We start from the raw sequence: 20,669 nt of genomic DNA on the forward strand, positions 1-20,669 counted from the left end.
CTCACCGGTCTGTAATTTCCCGGATCTCCTCTGGAACCTTTTCTAAAAATCGGCATTACATTGGCCACCCTTCAATCTTCCGGTACCATGCTCAATTTTAAAGATAAATTACATATTACTAACAATAGTTCTGCAAGTTCATTTTTCAATTCTATCAGTACTCTAGGGTGAATACCATCTGGTCTAGGCGATTTACAAGCTTATTTTCGAAAGAGATCGTCGGCCATCTTCCGACACAAATCGGGAGATGGCCGGCCATCTCCTGAAACCCGCCAAATCGGTATAATCGAAAGTCGATTTTTGGACACACTCGCCGGCATTCCGTCGCGGAGGCAGCCAAACTTCAAGGGGGCATGTCGGCAGGGTAGTGAAGGCAGGACATGGGCGTGCTTACGAGATGGCCGGCTTCAGCTGATAATGGAAAAAAGAAAACCGCCGATGACGAGCATTTGGCCGGTTTTATTTGGTCTATTTATTTTCACAACCAAGTCTCAAAAAGGTGTCCAAACTGACCAGATGACCACCGGAAGGAATCGGGGATGACCTCCCCACACTACCCCAGTGGTCACCAACCCCCTCCCACCCAAAAAAAAACTTTAAAACATTTTTTTGCCAGCCTCTATGCCAGCTAGCTCCATGACAGCAGTATGCAGGTCCCTGGAGCAGATGTAAAGCCAGGTGCACTAAACTGCACGGAAGAGTACTTCCCTTACCGATCCCTTAGCAAATCAGTAAGGGAAGGGCATGCATGAAGGAAATCGCATGCAGATGAGCTGCTCATTTGCGCGTGAATTTCCTTCCCTAGGAGGGGAAGCTAGTCGGTCAGCTCGTAAAAAAAAAAAAGGATCTTGCTGATCAGTTATGTTATGACTTACTTGTTCTGGAGTGCTGTATTTTGTGATACTGTTTTGAGAAATGTTCAATAAAGACTTCATACAAATTTAAAAAATCCCTGATGTGCACTTTCCCTTAATGGCCGTCTTTCTCCCCGAACGGGGAAATCAAAACTGTTTTTGCTCACAGCTTTTTTAACAGTAACAGTGGGATTTGAACCAGCCACCTCTGCATTACAAGACCAGTGCTGTTACTACTTGGCCACAACTCCACTTACTTGGATGTCCCTCCCTTTTGATTATTCCCTTTCAGGTCTCTCTCAGCCAATCACAGCGATGTATTTTGGCGGCGCCGCAAACAGCTGGCCAGACCCATATTTTCGAAAAAGATGGCCGGCCATCTTTTGTTTCGATAATACGGTTCCGGCCAGCCAAATGCATTGGATTTAACTGGCGGGGTCCCCAACCCCCACCAGCTGCTGAAGAGTTTGTCCCATGCTGGTCTCGCCGCCTTGCCTCCCCTGCTCTTCTCATTCACACTGTGCATGCTCATTTTAGTGAAACTGGGCATGTGCAACACTTTGTGCATGCTCAGTTTCATTAAAACGTGTGTGCACAGCGAGACTGAGAACAGAGCAGGGAAGGCAATGTGAGGCCAATGAGGAACAAATGCTTCAGCTGGCAGGGCTTGGGAACCCCCGCCAGCCAAGGTACCATTGTGCAGCAGTGGCGGCAGCAGGGGGGCAGTGGAGGCAGGGGGCGGCAGCAGCAGGGAGGCAGGCCAAAATATGCCCCCCCCCCACTTTGGGCTCTGCCCCCCCCCCCTCCTGTTGAAGCCTGGCTAAGTCCCTGCTCCTAACTGAAATAACTGAGTACATAAATGTTAGGCTACGCTGGTATTCTGTAAAAGAAAGAAAGAGCGGAGTTGAACTTATTTTCTCCTCAGTGGTTGAAACATTTTGCAATACAAGCTAGTGAACTGACTGTATCTGGCAACATAGCGTGCAATTTATTTATTTATTTATTGTTCACTTATATCCCACATTTTCCCACTCATGCAGGCACAATGTGGCTTACAAACATTAAATAAAATACAGAATAGGAAAACTTAGAAGAGTATACAAGGAGTATGCAGGGGGAGAAGCATCTAACAGGGTGAACTAGCAGGGTAGGAGCCAGGGAGAGTGCATCAAGCAGCGGTATAAAGTGAGGAGCAGGTCTTGGCAAAAGAAGTAGGTCTTCAACAACTTCTTGAAGAGGGCGTGGTCCGCTTGAGTTTTAAGGTGTTGCGGGAGAGAATTCCAGTGCTTAGGACTCCAATAGCGGAAAGACGAGGCGAAGATCTTCTTGTACTTGACACCCTTACAGTTTGGGAAGTGAAGGTGGAGGAAGGAACGAGCAGGAGGGTTGGCATTCCTGGGCGGGAGGTCGATCAAGGGGTGCATATACTCCGGGGCAAACCCATAGATAATTTTATGGGTCAAGGAGCAGAGTTTAAAGGCAATACGCTCCTGAACAGGCATGACTATTATGTCAGGGTGTTAGCAGTATGCATGAGTGTTGTGAATGTGAAAGGAGTGATAATATTTTTATATAATGATTTTGATATTGTTCAAAAGATTATCTGGAGTATTTCTGGTTAAGTATATTTGAGTTAATTTATTCTGGTTTTACTATGTATGTCCCTATTATTTTTTTGTTTTAATATTCTATAACAGAATCTGGGCACCTATTCTATGCAGCGCAGGGGACACCATTCTATAACGATTTTGTTATAGAATACTATCTATGGCTGGTGTTAATGGGTATGCAAAAGAGCACCATGCAACATAAATAACTTATGGTATTCTATAAGTTGTGTGCATAAATTGGAGACACACCCATCCTCCTCCCATGCTCCATTCACATGTTTGGCCTCTTGCAATTATGCGCTATAGCACTTATGCGCTATGCGAAACTGCATGCATCTAGTTGTAGAATTGCAGTAACTTCAAAGTATATATCAATATAAATGTCAAGAATCAAATATCCAGCAATGCAATCCTTCAGACAAGAGAGAATACGGAACACAGATTGTGCAAATCCAAAGATTTGTGTTGATTTTTGCACGCATCCAATAGGTAAAATACTGATCATTTTAACAACCACTTATTACAATAACTAAATGCAACATTAATGCCCACTTAAATCATACTGAAAACTAAGCCTTATGTACTTAATGAGGGAAATTTTCACATGCCATTTACCTCGGTAAATGGACTGGTAGGAAATTCCAACTTTGTGCACAAGAATACAGGATGATATTTCTTTTGAATTTGTGTGTGTCTATCAGGACTATTATTTTGCTTTGAATGCAGCTTATCTTTGCTGACCCCTTGAAGTTACTTTCCTAGGTGACTGCCTAGGTTAAGTTGGCTCTGCTGCACTTTTATCTGTTTTCACTCTGGCTACTGCTGTGGATTCTATTGCTCTTTCAGCTGGTGTCCTCACAATACTGCCTTCACCATAAAGCTCAATCCAAAAGATGCCATAGTGGAATGAATCCTGGTAGATGCTAAGGTGCTAATTTGTACCAGGAATCTTTACATGTGTGTGCTGTCTAAGGCAGTCAGGGTTCCTAGTATTGAATAATGCACCTTGAAGATGAAAAATTAATACAGAAAGTAGTTAATCACACCTCTGGAGATGTAATTAAATTTCTTTGCTATCATTTATGAGCATTAAATGTTGTAAGCCTGTTTTGTGTAACGTCTATCCACATCTTACCCTTCCCACATATTTGTTTGATTTCCATATAATTCCATCTTAAAGTGAGATTTAATGACGCTATTGACATTTTCATGTTAAAGAAAATATAATGCTCATTATTGTGCTCGTGCATGCTATTTCCCATGTTAATGAGCTAATACAGGTTAGTAAATAACCCCATAGAGATTACCAGAGGTTGTATAACTTTGCATATTGAAAAAGGGATAATGAGGTTTGTGCATTACAAAATCAAGTAGTTAATATATTCCACAGTTCTGAACAAGTCAGGTATGATTTCCTTCATTGTATGATCATTTGTATGCAATTTGCTTTATTTGAGCACCAAAACAAGTTGCATCCTAGAAGAGAATTACAAAAATTTGTCTTAACTGGTTATCCCAATTAGTTCTTTGCATACCTTTACATTCTGGCCTCAAAATGAAGTATCCTCTTCATTATCCCCTTATTATTCAGCAGAATATTGCACAAATTTACTTTCAGTGGTTATTTACTAAACTGTAATAAACTGTCACAGTTCAAGGGGTGGTGAGCCTTTGGGCCATTGCCAGATCTGACTACGACAGGCGAGTCACTCAGGCTAGGCACAGCTCCAGGCATAGTACTAGATAAAGCTTGGCAGAAGACAAGGCAAGCAGGACTTGAACTGAAGACAAGGCTTGCAGGACTAGACAGGACAAAGCAAGCAAGGCTAGAACTGGATCCAGGCAAGGCAAGAGACGAGGCAGAAGCTAGAAATAGACAAGACAAGGCTGGATGAGACAGGCAGGACTGGAAAACACAAGAGACAAGACAGGCAAGGCAAAGCTGGAACTTGGCAAGGCAAGAACTCGGGGATAAGACAAGGCTGTAATTTGGCAGGAACTCTAAGACAAGGCAGGACTGGAGCTTGGCGGGAACTTGGAGACAAGAAAGCAAGGCAAGAACACAAGGGAAGGCACATAAAGGCAGGAGACCTACTACTACTACTACTTAACATTTCTAAAGCGCTACCAGGGTCACGCAGCGCTGTACAATTTAACAAGGAAGAACAGTCCCTGCTCAAAGGCACTTACAATCTAAAGAACAAAGTATGCAGTCAATCAAATTGCGAAGGCTTTAGATGCCACCAAGACCAGAAGACCTCAGAAGTCCAGCATGCTGCCCCAATAAGGGCAGGTCTTTGGCACTTGTGGGCACCCCAGGAGCAGCACAGAGTCTGAGGAACACCACCAGATGCCGGATGCAGCTGCACTAGTGCCTAGCCAGACCTGACCACCACCTGAGAACCCCGAACATCACAGGACTCGCCAAGAAGAAAGAAGGAGCGTCGGGTGGGAGGCACGGCCCAAGGCTGTGACACTGACTTCTTAGAAGCATTTGCACCACTGTTTTATTATGGTAAATCTATGGTAGACTTAATGCTCCTGAAGGTCTTTATTCCTACGGAAATATTACCAGACTGTGTTCCTTTTCTCTGATGGACTTGATCCTATTTTTTTTAAAGTAGAATGTGAACATTTCATGATGCCCTATTTTCTTTTGTGTAAAAATGACAATATTCAGCCCGGATCCAAGATGGCGGCTGGAGCAGACATGATCTCCTGAGGCTCCTGAACTCTTGAAGAGGTTGACTGGAATTTTCCCATTGTAATATGGGGAAAAGGAAAGGGAAACCAAAGATACTTACCTCCTCGAGTCCTTTGGAGACCCCGACCATACGTCAGGCTACTCTGGAGGATTTTGGAGTTCGGAGGCAAGGAGACCCTCAGCTTGCTACGATGACACATGCCGACGGAGATGCAGTGAGTGGTGGCGCCGGCAGGGACTTGGCTTCTACCGCTGATAGGGGAGAACCCTCGACTGTACGAACCCTGAGAGAAGATCTTGCGGAGGTGAACCAGGCGTTTCGACTTGTTTTCCTCCCTAGCCAGGGATCCACACCCAGAAGCAATGAAGAGACGATGAGACCAACTGTGGTAACACTAGAAACCTTATGGGATGCGATCCAGGGACTAAATGCTTCTCTCCTTTAGGTATCTAACACTTTTAAAGGGAAAATTTTGGAAATGAAAAAATCTTTTCAAGCATTGTCTGATAATGTAGATAATTACTCTCAAAGTACTGAATCATTAGAGGGAGAGAGAGTCCATCTATAACGTTTTTCCTCATTGGCTATCAAGGACAGAGATATACAATATCATAAGTTGGAATACTTGGAGAACCAAGGAAGGAAAAATAATCTACGGTTTTTGAACTTTCCTAAGTCACCACTTACCTCAGCCCTTGATTTGCTAAAGAAATACTTGAAAGAGGTATTGGGAATTCTGACTGAGGGGTGTCCCCCTATAGTCAGAGCCCAACACATTACAGCTACTTCCAGACCTAGTATAGGTCTTCAATCTGTGATGAATTTGACGGAATTCTTAGAAAATTCTCTGGAAGTGATAACAGAAAGGACTACCCTTCTAGTGACATTCGCATTAGAACCAAACAAAAATAATATGTTTCAAATTTATTTTCGTCATATAAATGCAAATTTTTTGGGTTCAAAAATTAAAATTTTTCCTGATCTGGCTAGGGAAACGCAGAAAAGAAGAACAGAATTCTTGGTTTTAAAACCCAGAGTTCTTAATTTAGGTGGAACGTTTATGTTAAAATTCCCTTGCAGATGTTTAATATCATTCAATTCAAATAATTATGTATTTTATGACCCCAAAAAACTGATGGAATATATTAACTCAAAGGAGAGAGCTTTAGATACCTTGGCTCCACCTAATAATTGATCGCTATATATCGGCTGTGAGCACTAGGCTCTCATCTGCCCCATTGATTATATAATTTTGTTTTTTCTGGTGTTCTATTATTTCCTAGTACTTGGACCTGATATTGTGGACAAAGTGGAAATGATTTATTACTTCAATTTAGTATTATATTTTTTCTGTTAAAATATTGCGATTGAACGTTTATGTTAATATATGTAAATGTAAAATAAAAATATATTCAAAGTATAAATGACAATATTCATCGGGGTCAATTCTTTAAAGGGTGCCAAAATTCAGGCACCAAAATGAAGAACGATGAGTGCAAAGTCTACAATGGAATCGGGGACCCCACATTACATTATAGAATACTAGTGGAACCATGCCCATTTCCTCAACAATGAAATGGGCCCTAGGAAGGCTGTCATGTAAGCTTTTTTTTCTCTCTCTCCCTTGCCCTCCCCTCCATGTCCAGCAATTCTTCCCCTCCCCCTCCTCCCCTCCATATCCAGCGATTCTCCTCTTCCCTGCCCTCCCATCCGTGTCCAGCGATTCTCTTCTCTACTGTCCTTCCATCCATGTCCCGCGATTCTCTCGCAATTCTCTCCTCACCTATCCTCCCATCCCATCCATATTCATCAATTCTCCTCTGCCCTCCCCTTCCCTTCCCTTCCTCCTTCCTTGCCTCCCCTCAATGTCCCGCGATTCTCTCCTCCCCTCGATTTGTACCTGAATATTCTGTGGCTGGCTGGCTGGCGCTGGCTTCCGTTCCATTCGTAACATCCCTCCTGACGTCAGCTTGCCTCCAGCGTTCCCTTCCCTCTCACTGTTCTGCCCTCTGACGTCCTTACGTCTTGATGCAAGGGCGGGACAGTGAGGGGGAATGGAATGCTGGAGGCTGGCTGACGTCAGGAGATGTTACGAACCCAGGCAGCCAGACATGGAAAGTTGGAGGTGCAAATTATTATATAGGATTAGTTCAAGTTGGCATTAACGTGCTAGCAATTAGGCATGTCCACTTGCGCCATGTCAATAGTAGGCATAAATGTGGGCACCTAAAGGTTACACTTTAACATGTAAATAAAAGTATTCAATAACCTAAGTATATAAATGTTTGACATGTCCATGCCCTGCCTATGCACCATCCCCTGAACACACTCCCTTGCATTTATGTGCAACTGATAGTTGCCTGCTCATATTATTTAATACCAGTGAGCGTGTGCCTAGCAGTTCTGCATTCTTCTTAAAGAGTGCACATTATCTCCCAAATTTTATAAATGGTGCTTTCCTGAAGAAGGAAAATGAAACACGGCCTGTGTAGAGACCTGATTGATGAGTGAATATGATTGACACGTGTGGTTCAGACCCGGACAAGTCTCCTTGTGAGGACTTATATTGTGAAGATTTCACATCTATTGGAGTTTAATGTCAAGGTTACAGCGAGAAAAAATTTTCAAAGTTCAAATATTGATTACCATCATTTGGACTAAGTGAAGTTGCCATTGGAATATATACTCTGGATACAATGAAGTGGTGCTAGTATTTGCATATAATAAGGTGATGTAACCTGGAGAGTTAGAACTTAAGAGACCATTGTGGATAACACGATATGTGGACATGATTATATCATAAGCCCAGAGGACTGGTATTTGAGGAGATTTGTCTAATGGGGGGGACGTGAGTTTTATTTGTTTGTTTGAAAGTATGGTTGTAAAAATATGTTAAGCAATAAATAATAATGAAGGAATGTATACTGTTATACGTTTAATAATATAGTAAAAGACAAAACATTAGTCAAGTTGGTTACATGATAGCGGTGACTAATTAAAAGAGAGTATAACCCTTGTAGTGAAAATAGGATTACATTATTGCCTGATATGCTATTTAGCACTGTTTATAGAGAAGACCCCTAATCTTTTTAAACTTTTGACCTGAAGTGAAGTCTGCTCCAATATTTTATACCTACAAGTTGAGAATACTGTATGATTCTTACAGACCAGGTAGGTCGCAATGCCTTGTCTCAACCATTTTTCTATCTTTTATTTCCAAGCTATTTTGTACCTTTTGTTTGCCCAGAGAAATAGTAATGTGCAAAATAACTAATTAATAATACTTTTTATTCTCTTCTTTAGGTTGTTGAAAAGGTCAGAATCCTTGTAACAGATGCCAATGATGAAAGTCCAGAATTTCTCAACACGCCATATATTATCAAAGTCTCAGAGGTGAGCCTATTTTTTCCATGGGGACGATATTCTGCCGCTGACGATGAGCATTATTTTAGCCACCACTGGTATTATTCTCAGATATGCAGTGTTGATCCATTTTCAGGCACCACTGTTTACTATCCAGTTTTATGTAGTCAGCTATCTCTTATGTGTTAAGTGTGATATTCAGCACTTAACTGCATAAGCAACACTACATAAAGATAGGAAGGACATTTATGTGGTCCGATTTGACCGCTAAACTTAGTTAATTGCTGAATATCGGCACTTAACTGCATAAATACTGATTCTGCCCACAGACTTCTGGCTTTGAGTTTCAGTCTGAAATGATATTCAGCAGCACAAAGAGCCAGATTCTATATATGGCACCTGAAAAATATGCACTGAAAAGATTTCTGTTTAAGCGTATTCTATAAATGGCACCTAAATTTAGGCACGGTATATAGAATATGCTTACTTGATATCCTAGTGCACAGAACTATGCACCTCCATTTACACCAGCAAAACCATGGCATATATCCCGACGCATAGATTTAGGTGCAGAGGGCTATATTCACACTCTGTTTGGGGTACCATTGGGGTACCTGGCACCTGATTGGGGTATGACAAAAATGGATCCCAAACAAGTCTTACATTAGTAAGTCTGGTGTCACTGTGCTAAGATGAGAGAAGGAACTAACTTTACACTCAAGTGTTATAAAAATAGGGTATTATTTTGTTTGTCATAGCAGCAAATAATATAAAGAAGACAGGATTAAAGACAAAGACAACCCCATTACAGAAATAGCTTAGAGTAAATGCACCTAAGTCCCTAACTAGACTCTGAAGTACAAAGAGTGACTCTAACCCCAGAGCACTAATACAAAGATACATGGCACATAACCTGATGCAGTCCTTCAGATGTCAATGTGTCCCTCAGATGGTCAGTCTCTCCAATTCAGGGCTGCTCCTCAAGGAAGATGTTGGCATAGCAGCAGCTATCTCTGATAAGAACTCCTTTTTATAGAGAAATCAGAAGCTGTATCTGTACTGCTGATATACTTTCTGTCCTTGGAATAACATAAACAAGTACATGTTGACCAGCTTCAGTGTCTCCAAGAGTCCTGCATTGACGTCAATTCTGATAACAGCCTAATTGTCCTGGAACATTGTGAATTTATCAGCAGCTTCCAAGTATAGTAAACAAGAATTGTGCCTCTATTAGAACTGATGTCTCCGCATTGTTCTAGAGGCTTTATAGATGAAATGTCTGAGTTTGCATATTGTAATCAGGTTATTAATGCTGGATTTTCATGTATGTAGAAGGCCATATATGCTTCCATAGAGGTACATGGATAGCTGGGCAATAGTGCTCATAGTGCTTCAGTAGTGCTTGCTTTGCTCCTACATAACAGCACACGTAAATTTTAGAACACCTTCGAAACTCCAATTTCCTCACCTATAACCACGCCCCTTTTTGTCTGCATGCATTAAGATTTAGGTGCAGTATGTTACAGAATACACTTAGCAAGTTGTGCACATAAATTCTATTGCCAATTAGTTCTCAATATTACTTGTTAAGTGCTGTTAATAACGCTGATTAGCTTGTTAAGCCAATTAAGTTATATGTATTGTTATAGAAAACAAATTGGAATTTGGCACAGAATGCTACGTGAGCTATATAGAATCCTGGGATAAACGGTTAGGTGCCATTGAACATCAGTGGATAGCCCCAAACAGCGGATAGCCCCAGGATTCCATTTCTAGCCTGTTAAATCACTTTGAATATCGACCTTTATATCTCTGTCACACCATCGCTGTTCCCAAATGAGAGACACTGAAGAAATGTACTTGGACCTCAGCAAGATATGGGTCTTAGCTTTATGTATTCTGTGGAACAATGATATTTCAAAACTTGGTTAAAGCAAAATCAAGGACATTTGATTAATATAAAATAATAATAAAATCTTAAACCAGACTTTCAGCTTCATGTGAGCTAAAATACTGATTAACATCATGACTTCAGGTACTACTAAGTCAAAGAAAGTACTTTTATTGAGAAGGTGAAGTACTGCATGCAGTTTTTTGAGTTGTGAAGGCAGCATTTGAAGAGCACTATGATCAGTTTTCTCAATGGAGAAGGGTAGATAGTGGGGTTCCACAGGGTTCTGTGCTAGGGCTGCTGCTTTTTAACATATTTCTAAAAATGAGAATGTGCTAAAAGCAGTTAGCTTAGTGGGGTTTAAATGGACGGGAAAATCCACTGTTTATTTCTAGAATAAGCAGCATAAAACGAATTGTACTGTTTTGGGATCTTGCAAGGTACTTGTAACCTGGATTGGTCACCGTTGGAAACAGGATGATGGGTTTGATGGACCTTCAGTCTGTCTCAGTATGCCAACATATAATGTTGTATTCTTATGTTTCTTATCATGTTTAATTCAAAGTTTGTCCCTTGTATATAAGGCTGCATATCAGCTTTCCCCCAAAACTTTGCCTCTCCGTTATTTCTCTTGTCTACTCCATGCTTCCTGTGTACCTCAACTGATTGTTATCTGGCTCGTCCATAAATCTCTGCAAGCTACCTAGAATCTACTAGGGATTGTGCTTTTCTTTTCCTATGTCCACATCTATGGAATTATCTTCCCATAGGGTTCCAACTTGAATCATCCTTCCCTACGTTTAACGCTACATGGAGGATGTTGTTTGATAGCGGTTCGACAGGTCACACAGATCCTCTTTCCTTTACCCTGTTGTTTTTTTATTTTATTTCTCTGTAATATATATATATATATATATATATATATATATATATATATATATATACAGGAAACCTACAGACAAATGCAGTTACATCCACAACTCAAGCTGCCACCTTTCACATACAAAAAACAAACATTATAAAAAGCCAAGCCACAAGATACCACCGTATCTGCTCTGACCCAGGGGACAGAGATAAAAACTTCAAAATCCTGACTAAACAAAAAGGTTACAATCCCAAAATAGTTTCCAAGAATGTTGCCTCCTGCCTTAAAATACCCAGGGAAAACCTATCACAGTACAAGGAAAAGAAAGCCAAAGACAGAATCCCTCTTGTAGTGACACACAACCCAGAGCTAGAAAAATTGAGAAAAATCATAAAAGATCTACAGCCACTACTCCAGGAGGATGAACTACTGAAACAGATATTCCCATCTCCACCAGTGCTGGCCTTCTGACAGCCATCCAACTTAAAACACAAACTATTGAAAAGCAAGCTCCTGATAGAAGCTCAAAAAGAAGATAGTGGCACACATCCTTGCACTATATCCAGCTGCAAACTGTGCCATCACATTTCGCAGGAACCCAGAGTCATTCACAAAGGAAAAATATCAACATAAAGGAATCCTTCACATGCTCATCTTCCAATGTGGTATATATCATTCAATATAAAAAGTGTGAAGAAGGGTGCTATATTGGAGAAACAAGTCAGATGCTAATGACAAAATTTAATTTACATAGACATCATATGAAAAATGTCAATGCCTACCAGGCTGTTACCTCTGTGGGACAGCACTTTACAAAACCAGAACGCTGTATCAATGATTTTATGGTGAGAATACTAAAAGGAAACTTTAAGACAATCCAATTTGATGTCAGAATGATTAAATTTTTTGACACCCACCAGACAGGACTTAACAAAGATCTGGGTTGCCTAGCCCATTATAAACCATAACATTCTACTGCTGTCACCCTCTTATCTACATGCATCTCTCCCTGTCTCTCATCTACCCAGCTCCCATGTTTCACACCTTACCCACCCCACCCTCTTCCTTTGAAGACTGTCATTGAAATGCTTTGATGTTTCACTTATATATAATGCTATTTATCAGCATTTGTTTATTTCTGATCTGAAGAAGAAGGGTTACCTTTGAAAGCTAATCAAAAATGTATTCAGTTAGTCCAATAAAAAAAGGTATCATCTTATTTTCTTTTCTGTATTTTGTTTTATTTCTATTTATTACCTTCTGTGCTATATGAAATAGAGTTCCTTTTTTTGTGTATTGTTTTTAATTGTCCAATTGACAGAGTGTAGTTGATCTCTGGCTTTCTTCCCCTTACCTTGCAACCAGAGAACCTCCATGCCTCTCCTACACAATCTCATTGGTCCAGTTTACTATCTCCAGATATTTTATTAATCTTTATCTTAAATTTTAAACTTCAATATTAAAAAAAATATTTAATATGTATTACAAAAATGCAAGGCTGTGTATTGCAAAAAAATATTAAAAACAGCTATGGCAACACTATATGGAATGTGTGAGAGTTATTTGAAAGGTGACCATCTTCTCTGAAGCACAGCTATTGAAACATGATTCATGTTGATAGTTGGTCCCTGAATGCTTTTTAAGATAAGTTCTTTATGATTTTTTAAATAATTATTTGAAATATTACTAAAATATCTGGAGATAGTAAATTAGACAAATGAGGATGTGTAGTGTTAGAAACACTTTTGGTGTGAAGGATATACACCGCTGAAGTTGCAAGTAACCTTCAGATAGTCCATATTACTACGTTGTTGATCTAAGTAAAGTTAGAAAGTTTATATCATTCTTGGACATGTGTGTGTTTGCTTACAACATCCTCATATTAAATTTGTGGACTAGTTTTTTGATTCTTCTATACAATATCATGTCAGAACAGACCTGAATACACGAGTGGAGGACTGGCCTAGTGGTTAGGGTGGTGGACTTTGGTCCTGAGGAACTGAGTTCGATTCCAGGCACAGACAGCTCCTTGTGACTCTGGGCAAGTCACTTAACCCTCCATTGCCTGCCACATTGAGCCTGTCATGAGTGGGAAAGTGTGGGGTACAAATGTAACAAAAAAAAAAAACTACAATGAATTACATTTATAAAATACTAAATTAGAATTATATATAGAGAGCATGGTTGCAAATATAAAAATGTCTTCTCTAGAAGTGTCAAAAAGAAGAAGAGAAAACCTTTGACTCCAGCCATAAAACAAAAATGAAAGTAGGGGAGGACTATACAATTCCAACTCAGTAAAAAGCAATCAATGCCAACCTGCATTTTGGCACGGAGTGCCTGCCTCAGGAGTCAACAAATCAACTAAACTGCAGGTCTCAAAAAACATGGTCACAAGGAACAGCAATGCTGAATAGTTAAATTTAGTTACTGCAGACAATATTTTACATTCTTGGTGTTTGTATTACCAAAGACACTGTTTTTTAGGTTTTTTTCAAATGCTTATCTGGATTGATTTGTTGACTCCTGAGACAGGTGCCCCCACTCCGAAATGCAGATCTGTGTTGAGTCTGACTAATAAAAGTTGCTTTTTACCCTTGAGTTGGAATTGTATTGGTCCTCCCCTACTTTCATTTTTGCTCTTCTCTAGAAGTGTACCTAAGAACACACTTTAGTTTCACTTCATTATAAATAGCATAAATTATTTTTTCTAAATTTGAATAAATCCTGTTTCTTCTCATTCACTATGTCTTCAATGCTTATCTCAGTCTCTCTCTCTCATATTCTGTAGAGCAGGGGTTCTCAACCCACTCCTAAGAAAACACCTAGCCAGTCAGATTTTCAGGATATCAACAATGAATATGCATGAGATAGATTTGCATTCACAGCCTCCATTGTATACAAATCTATCTCCTGCATATTTATTTTGAATATCCTGAAAACCTAACCGGCTAAGTGTGTTCTGAGAACTGGTTGAGAACCCCTGCTGTAGAGACTACTACTGTTTGTTTTCATCTCTAGTCTGATCTTTATTCCTGTTCTTTTCCAAATAATACAACTAGCATTCAACAATTTTGCAAATAATTTGTTTTCCTTCACATGTTCAATGTCTCTTACTAACAGGACACGCCTTCTGGAAGCAGCATTTTAAAGATTGAAGCAGTTGATAAAGACACTGGTTCTGGAGGTAGTGTTACTTATTTCCTCCAGGTAAATATATGTTCTATTAATATTTATTTCATGAGATATTAAGACACATGTTTTTTAAACTTTTACATTTCATTGAGGGGCATAATCGAAAGGGGCGCCCAGGTTTTCCTGAGGACGTCCTCGCAGGACGTCCCGGTGAAGGGGTGGGGAAACCTATATTATCGAAACAAGATGGGCGTCCATCTTTCGTTTCGATAATACGGTCGGGGACGCCCAAATCGCAAAATTTAGGTCGACCTTAGAGATGGTCTTCCTTAGAGATGGTCATCCCCAATTTTCCGCAATAATGGAAACCGAGGACGCCCATCTCAGAAACTACCAAATCCAAGCCCTTTGGTCATGGGAGGAGCCAGCATTCATAGTACATTGGTCCCCCTGAGATGCCAAGACACAAACCGGGCACCATAGGGGGCACTGCAGTGGACATCAGAAATTGTTCCCATGTGCATAGCTCCCTTACCTTGTGTACTGAGCTCCCCAAAACGCACTCTCCACAACTGTATACCACTACCATAGCCCTTATGGGTGAAGGGGGCACCTACAGGTGGGTACAGTGGGTTTGTGGTGGGTTTTGAAGGGCTCACATTTACCACCACAAGTGTAACAGGTAGGGGGGATGGGCCTGGGTCTGCCTGCCTGAAGTTCACTGCTTTATCCACTAAAACCGCTCCAGGGACCTGCATACTGCTCTCATGGAGCTGCGTATGATATTTGAGGCTGGCATAGAGGCTGGAAAAATATATATTTTTTTAATGTTTTGAGGGTGGGAGGGGGTTGGTGACCACTGGGGGAGTAAGGGGAGGTCATCCCCGATTCTCTCCGGTGGTCATCTGGTCATTTAGGGCACATTTTTGTGGCTTGGTCGTAAGAAAAAAAGGACCAGGTAAAGTCGTCCAAGTGTTCGTCAGGGACGCCCATCTTTTTTCCATTATGGGTCGAGGACGCCCACGTGTTAGGCATGCCCCAGTCCCGCCTTCGCTGTGCCTTTGACACGCCCCCATGAACTGGTCGTCCCCGCGACGGAAAGCAGCTGAGGACACCCAAAATCGGCTTTCGATTATGCCGATTTGGGTGACCCTGTGAGAAGGACGCCTATCTTGCGATTTGTGTGAAAGATGGGCGCCCTTCTCCTTCGAAAATAAGCCTGATTATCTATTCAGGAAAAGTAGCAAACATTATAAAATATTGCAGCGTGCTTAATATTTAGTTTCCGAATTTGAAAAAAGATGCACCATTATTCTTAAGGTTTAATTGGCTTCCTGTTGAAACCCTTGCTATTTTAAAACTGTGTTCTTTGGTATTCCTTATTCTTTATGGCCAAACACCTAGCTATGAGGGTCTTTTACAAAGGTGCACTAACGTTTTTAGCACGTGCTAATGATTAGCGTGCACCGGGGCATAGCTAGTTGGGGCCACGGGGTCATGGGCCCCCACAGATTTAGCCCTGGCCCCCTCTACTTTTGAACCCCCTGCTGGCAACCCTCCCCCACCACTTTCAACCCCTCCTCCTGTCGCCACCGCCAGGTACCTTTGCTGTCAGGGGTCTGGCGCATTCGCTGATCTGTCTCTGTGAGTCCTGGTGGTGACGAGTGGGGGTCAAAGGTGGCGGGGGAGGGTCAGCGGCAGCAGGGGGGGTCAGCGGAGGGCTAAACTGTGCCTCCACCTCAGGCTCTGGACCACCCTCCCATCAAGATCTGGCTACGCCCCTGGCATGCGCTACATGCTAGAGACACCCATAGGAATATATGAGCATCTCTAGCACATGCTTATTTTTAGTGCATGCCAAAAAGGCTAGTGCGCCGTTGTAAAAGGAGCCCTATATATCTAATCTGATTGAAATATAAATCAGAAATTATGATACTCCATCAGGATCTTATTTAGTTTTCTACTATCCTGAGACAAACAACAAATTATAAATAATTTCAAAAATTTGTCATGGATCGATGAACTGAATATATTTTGGTGATATATTGTGATCATCCTGGGAAGGCCTAGTGTTTCTTCTGAATGCATAAGGCTTTTGCGGGATTTAAGTGTCTGATGCAGGGGGGATAAACTAGCCAGTCAAGTTTTTGGGATATCCACAATGAATATGCATGAGTCAAATTTGCATGCACTACCTAATTGTGGAGGAGTGGCCTAGTGGTTAGGGTGGTGGACTTTGGTCCTGAGGAACTGAGTTCAATTCCCACTTCAGGCACAGGCAGCTCCTTGTGACACTGGGCAAGTCACTTAAACCCTCTATTGCCCCATGTAAGCTGCATTGAGCCTGCCATGAGTGGGAAAACACAGGGTACAAATGTAACAAAAATAAATATTCTATGCAAATCTATCTGATTCATATTCATTAGGGGTATCTTGAAAGCCTGACTGGCTAGGTGTGTTCTGAGGACTGGGTTGAGAACCCCTGATCTGATGCAATTTCATATAATGTAACTTTATTTTTAATTGCTGACTTTGCACCAGTTCTGAAAGTGATAGCACACATTCACTTTCTCTGAAAAGTGTCATGAGTATACAGTATGCTAAGTCATTTGCACCTTTTTTTAATTGGGTAAACTTTTACTTGAAAAGCACAACATAGATTTGAAAATACAATCTGTACATATGCTTTCCCTCCACAGACCTTAATGTGCCCCAGTAACACCTTCTTTCAGTGTAGCTAAAAGTCAACACATTGTCAAGTATGCGACTTGATGTTCAGACAGCCAATTTGCAAAGGAAAAAGCTTTGACTCAGCAGAAATCAGTATGAAAATTTAACTCTAAAGGTCTAATTGTGTCACAGTGGTCTTGCTGTCTGTGACTTTTATAAAAGTCATTGACTTGTTCTTTTTTGCTGATTTTTAAGGTTATTTCATCCCTAGAACTGTTGCTCATTATAGAACACTCTTTGATGTAGTAACATTACATTCGCATCATTTGCTATAAGTATGGTATGTTGATGTTTCTGCTGAAAATTACAATAGCTACATCAGATTGCAGCAAGGGCATATTCCATTGCTAGCTCTAGTTTAATAAAACTGTAATATCACAGAATGAAACAGACATAGAAAACAGCTGACCTGCTGCACAAATGATAATATTATGTAGACCATACAGGCTTTTTTCCCCAGTAAAAGACTCTGAGGCCGATGCAGAAACCTTAGAACAGTGATTCCCAAACCTGGTCCTGGGGGCACCTCAGCTAGTCAGGTTTTCAGGATATCCACACGAATACTCGTGAGATAGATTTGCATGCACCACAAATAGTCTTTAACCACATAGAAATTCCCATTAAAGACAAGCTTTTATATCTTGGTGTTTTGATTGGCAACTCTCTCTCCTGTTAACCAGCACTTGTGCAGGTCCTGGCTGAATATCAGCCGGGACCTGCATAAGAGGATTTGTAAGGACTCCCTGACTTTCCTCCTTTACGGTCCTGACCTGCCTAGAGCATCAGGCCCTTCCTGGAGTTTTCCAATAGCATTGGACCCTTTCCAGACACCATGTGCAGAAGCATCCCCACTCACTCATCTCTAAGGTCCCCTTGAGCCTACCCTACTATTCCTGGTGGTCTGGGGGGGGGGGGGGTTGTCCAGGCAGGATAATTCTCCAATTACTCCTGCCGATGCTAGATTTGGCTTCAAAATGGCTGCTGCAACCTCTACTGGTAGACTTTGTAGTACTACTTACTTTTATGCCTGCTTAAACTATGCTGAGTATTGAACTCATCAATTTTAGCTGATGCAAATGAAAATTACCTGTGCATCCAACATTAAGACACATTCTAATCTTACAGTCAAATTCACCAAGTGATCTTTAACTTCTTGATCATCAATATAAAATTTAGGTTTCTCAGAAACCATGCCTCCTTTTTGCACCTGTACAACAACTGTTTTGGGTGGATTCAAGCTCAATTTATTGTTCCTCATCTAGTAACAAATCTATTCAAAAATGATTGATCTTTTCCAAAACTTGTATTGTATTTGTTCCCAAGAGAAAATATAACTGGAAGAAAAAGGATCTGAACAAAACTGACCAATTACATTTCTAAGTGATTTCATAAGTAGATTAAAATCAGGAGAGAAAATGTCGCACCCTTAGGAAGTCCCCAACTTCCTGGAAAAAACAATGAGCATCTTTCTATCCAGTTCTAATACTTCAGTTTGAATATTTAAATATGAAATATACCGAGGAAAGCCTACCTCCCCCCCCCCATTCCAATCTTTTTGAACCTTGCCACCAACAATGAATAACTGACAATATGAAATGTAGCACTACCAGTCAACAGAATCCACAATGTCATCCGGGATCTCATAAGAATATCTGGAACTAAATCTGCCCACTGCAGTCAGTGTTTAAAAAATCACTGAGCACCGTGGGCTGAATATTGACTGATGTACTTTATATGGAGGGTAGTTGTATGAGACACACTATATGCACATATATTTACATATACACACAAGAAAATATTTATAAAATTAGCTTAGCACTTATTTGTAGCAGCATAAATTAATGCATGCCACATACAATTCTTTTCTACAAGATCCAACTTTGTTCCTACCTGTGTTCTCCCTAGGAATGTACATTGTCAAAAAATATTTGGTTCGCTTCAGAAATTTTGAAAACTGTCTGAACTTTTTTGGGGGAGGAGGAGGGATTTTGTGTGTTTTACATATTCAGTTTAATAAAAACATTTGATTGTGCATTAGTAGTTTTTAATGAGTAAAAATCAATTATACTTATATTAATTTATAGGTTATTGCATATTCAATCAATTTTGTACACACATGTTTTTTTAAGGTGTGTTAATAAATTGAATGCATACTTAAGAATGCAAATCCTACTCCCTCCAAATAATTCACAGACTTTGAAAAGTTAGATATCTCCAAAAATAAATACCTCCACACAGAGAGGCCCTTTTATAAAGGTGTGGTAGGCTCTACACGTGTGCAGCACATGCCAAAACAAGACTACCGCCAGGCGTGTATGCCCCCTGGTGGTAATTCTGGATTTAACACATGCCTATATTGCCTGGACAATTTATTTTTTTATTTCCTACCATGTGCGGCATTTCCAGCATTAATCAGTAGTTGGTGTGTGCCTACATCACATGTGAGGCGTGTGAGCCCTTCCACTTGATCAATAGGTGGCGTTAAGAGCTTAGGCCATAAATAGGTATGCTCTGGTTTCAATTTTACCTCAGGCCCTTTTCCTGGCCCATTGAAAAAAGCCCTTTTTTCCCAGACAAGGTAAAATGTGGACCAGCAAGCGCCAAAAACACGTGCCCACACTGCCACAGGCCACTTTTTGCCATGGCTTAGTAAAATGACCCCAGAGTTTGGTACAACAAAGTCTAAGGGGCCCTTTTACTAAGCCACAGTAGGCCTATTGCGGTCATACCGTCTGCTAAAAGAGCATTACCGCGGGAAACACTGAGGCATCCTGTACTAGTGTTCAGCTTAGCGTGTTCTAATCCCACACTGGAAATACTTTTTATCTTCCAGTGAGGGAGGCATGTCTGGGCGTGGAGAGTAGGCATGCCTGCACTAATCGAGTAGCATAGACATATTGCTGCACTCTATCCAATTACTACTACTATTTAACACTTCTAAAGCGCTACTAGGGTTACGCAGTGCTGTACAGTTTAACAAAGAAGGACAGTCCCTGCTCAAAGGAGCTTACAATCTAATGGACAACATGTGCAGTCAATCAAATTGAGGCAGTCTAGAGTTTCCCTGAATAGAGGTAGAATGGTTAGGTGCCGAAGGCGACATTGAAGAGGTGGGCTTTGAGCAAGGATTTGAAGATGGGCAGGGAGGGTGCTTGGCGTATGGGCTCAGGAAGTTTATTCCAAGCATAGGGAGAGGCGAGGCAGAAAGGGCAGAGCCTGGAATTGGCGGTGGTGGAGAAGGGTACAGAGAGGATGGATTTGTCCTATGAGCGGAAGTTTCGGGTAGGAGTGTAGAGGGAGATAAGGGTAGAGAGGTAATGAGGGGCTGCAGATTGGGTGCATTTGTAGGTTAGTAGGAGAATCTTGAACTGAATGCGGTACCTGATCGGAAGCCAGTAAAGTGACTTGAGGAGGGGGTGATATGAGTATATCGGTCTAGGCGGAAGATAAGACGTGCAGCAGAGTTCTGAATGGATTGAAGGGGGGATAGATGGCTAAGTGGGAGGCCAGTGAGGA

The 20,669-nt window shown here is 41.1% G+C and overlaps 1 protein-coding gene across 2 annotated transcripts in view; it reads left to right on the forward strand.

The window, feature by feature from the left end:
- Positions 1-20,669, forward strand: part of CDHR1 (cadherin related family member 1) — a 148,736-nt gene that overhangs the window by 39,789 nt on the left and 88,278 nt on the right. For both annotated transcript variants that reach the window (XM_030204878.1, XM_030204879.1), the window contains exons 5-6: positions 8,473-8,562; positions 14,412-14,498. In XM_030204878.1, coding sequence (XP_030060738.1) covers positions 8,473-8,562; positions 14,412-14,498 — 177 coding nt within the window. The remainder of the gene's footprint in view (positions 1-8,472; positions 8,563-14,411; positions 14,499-20,669) is intronic.

This window comes from Microcaecilia unicolor, chromosome 5, assembly GCF_901765095.1.
Source record: "Microcaecilia unicolor chromosome 5, aMicUni1.1, whole genome shotgun sequence".
NCBI lineage: Eukaryota > Metazoa > Chordata > Amphibia > Gymnophiona > Siphonopidae > Microcaecilia > Microcaecilia unicolor.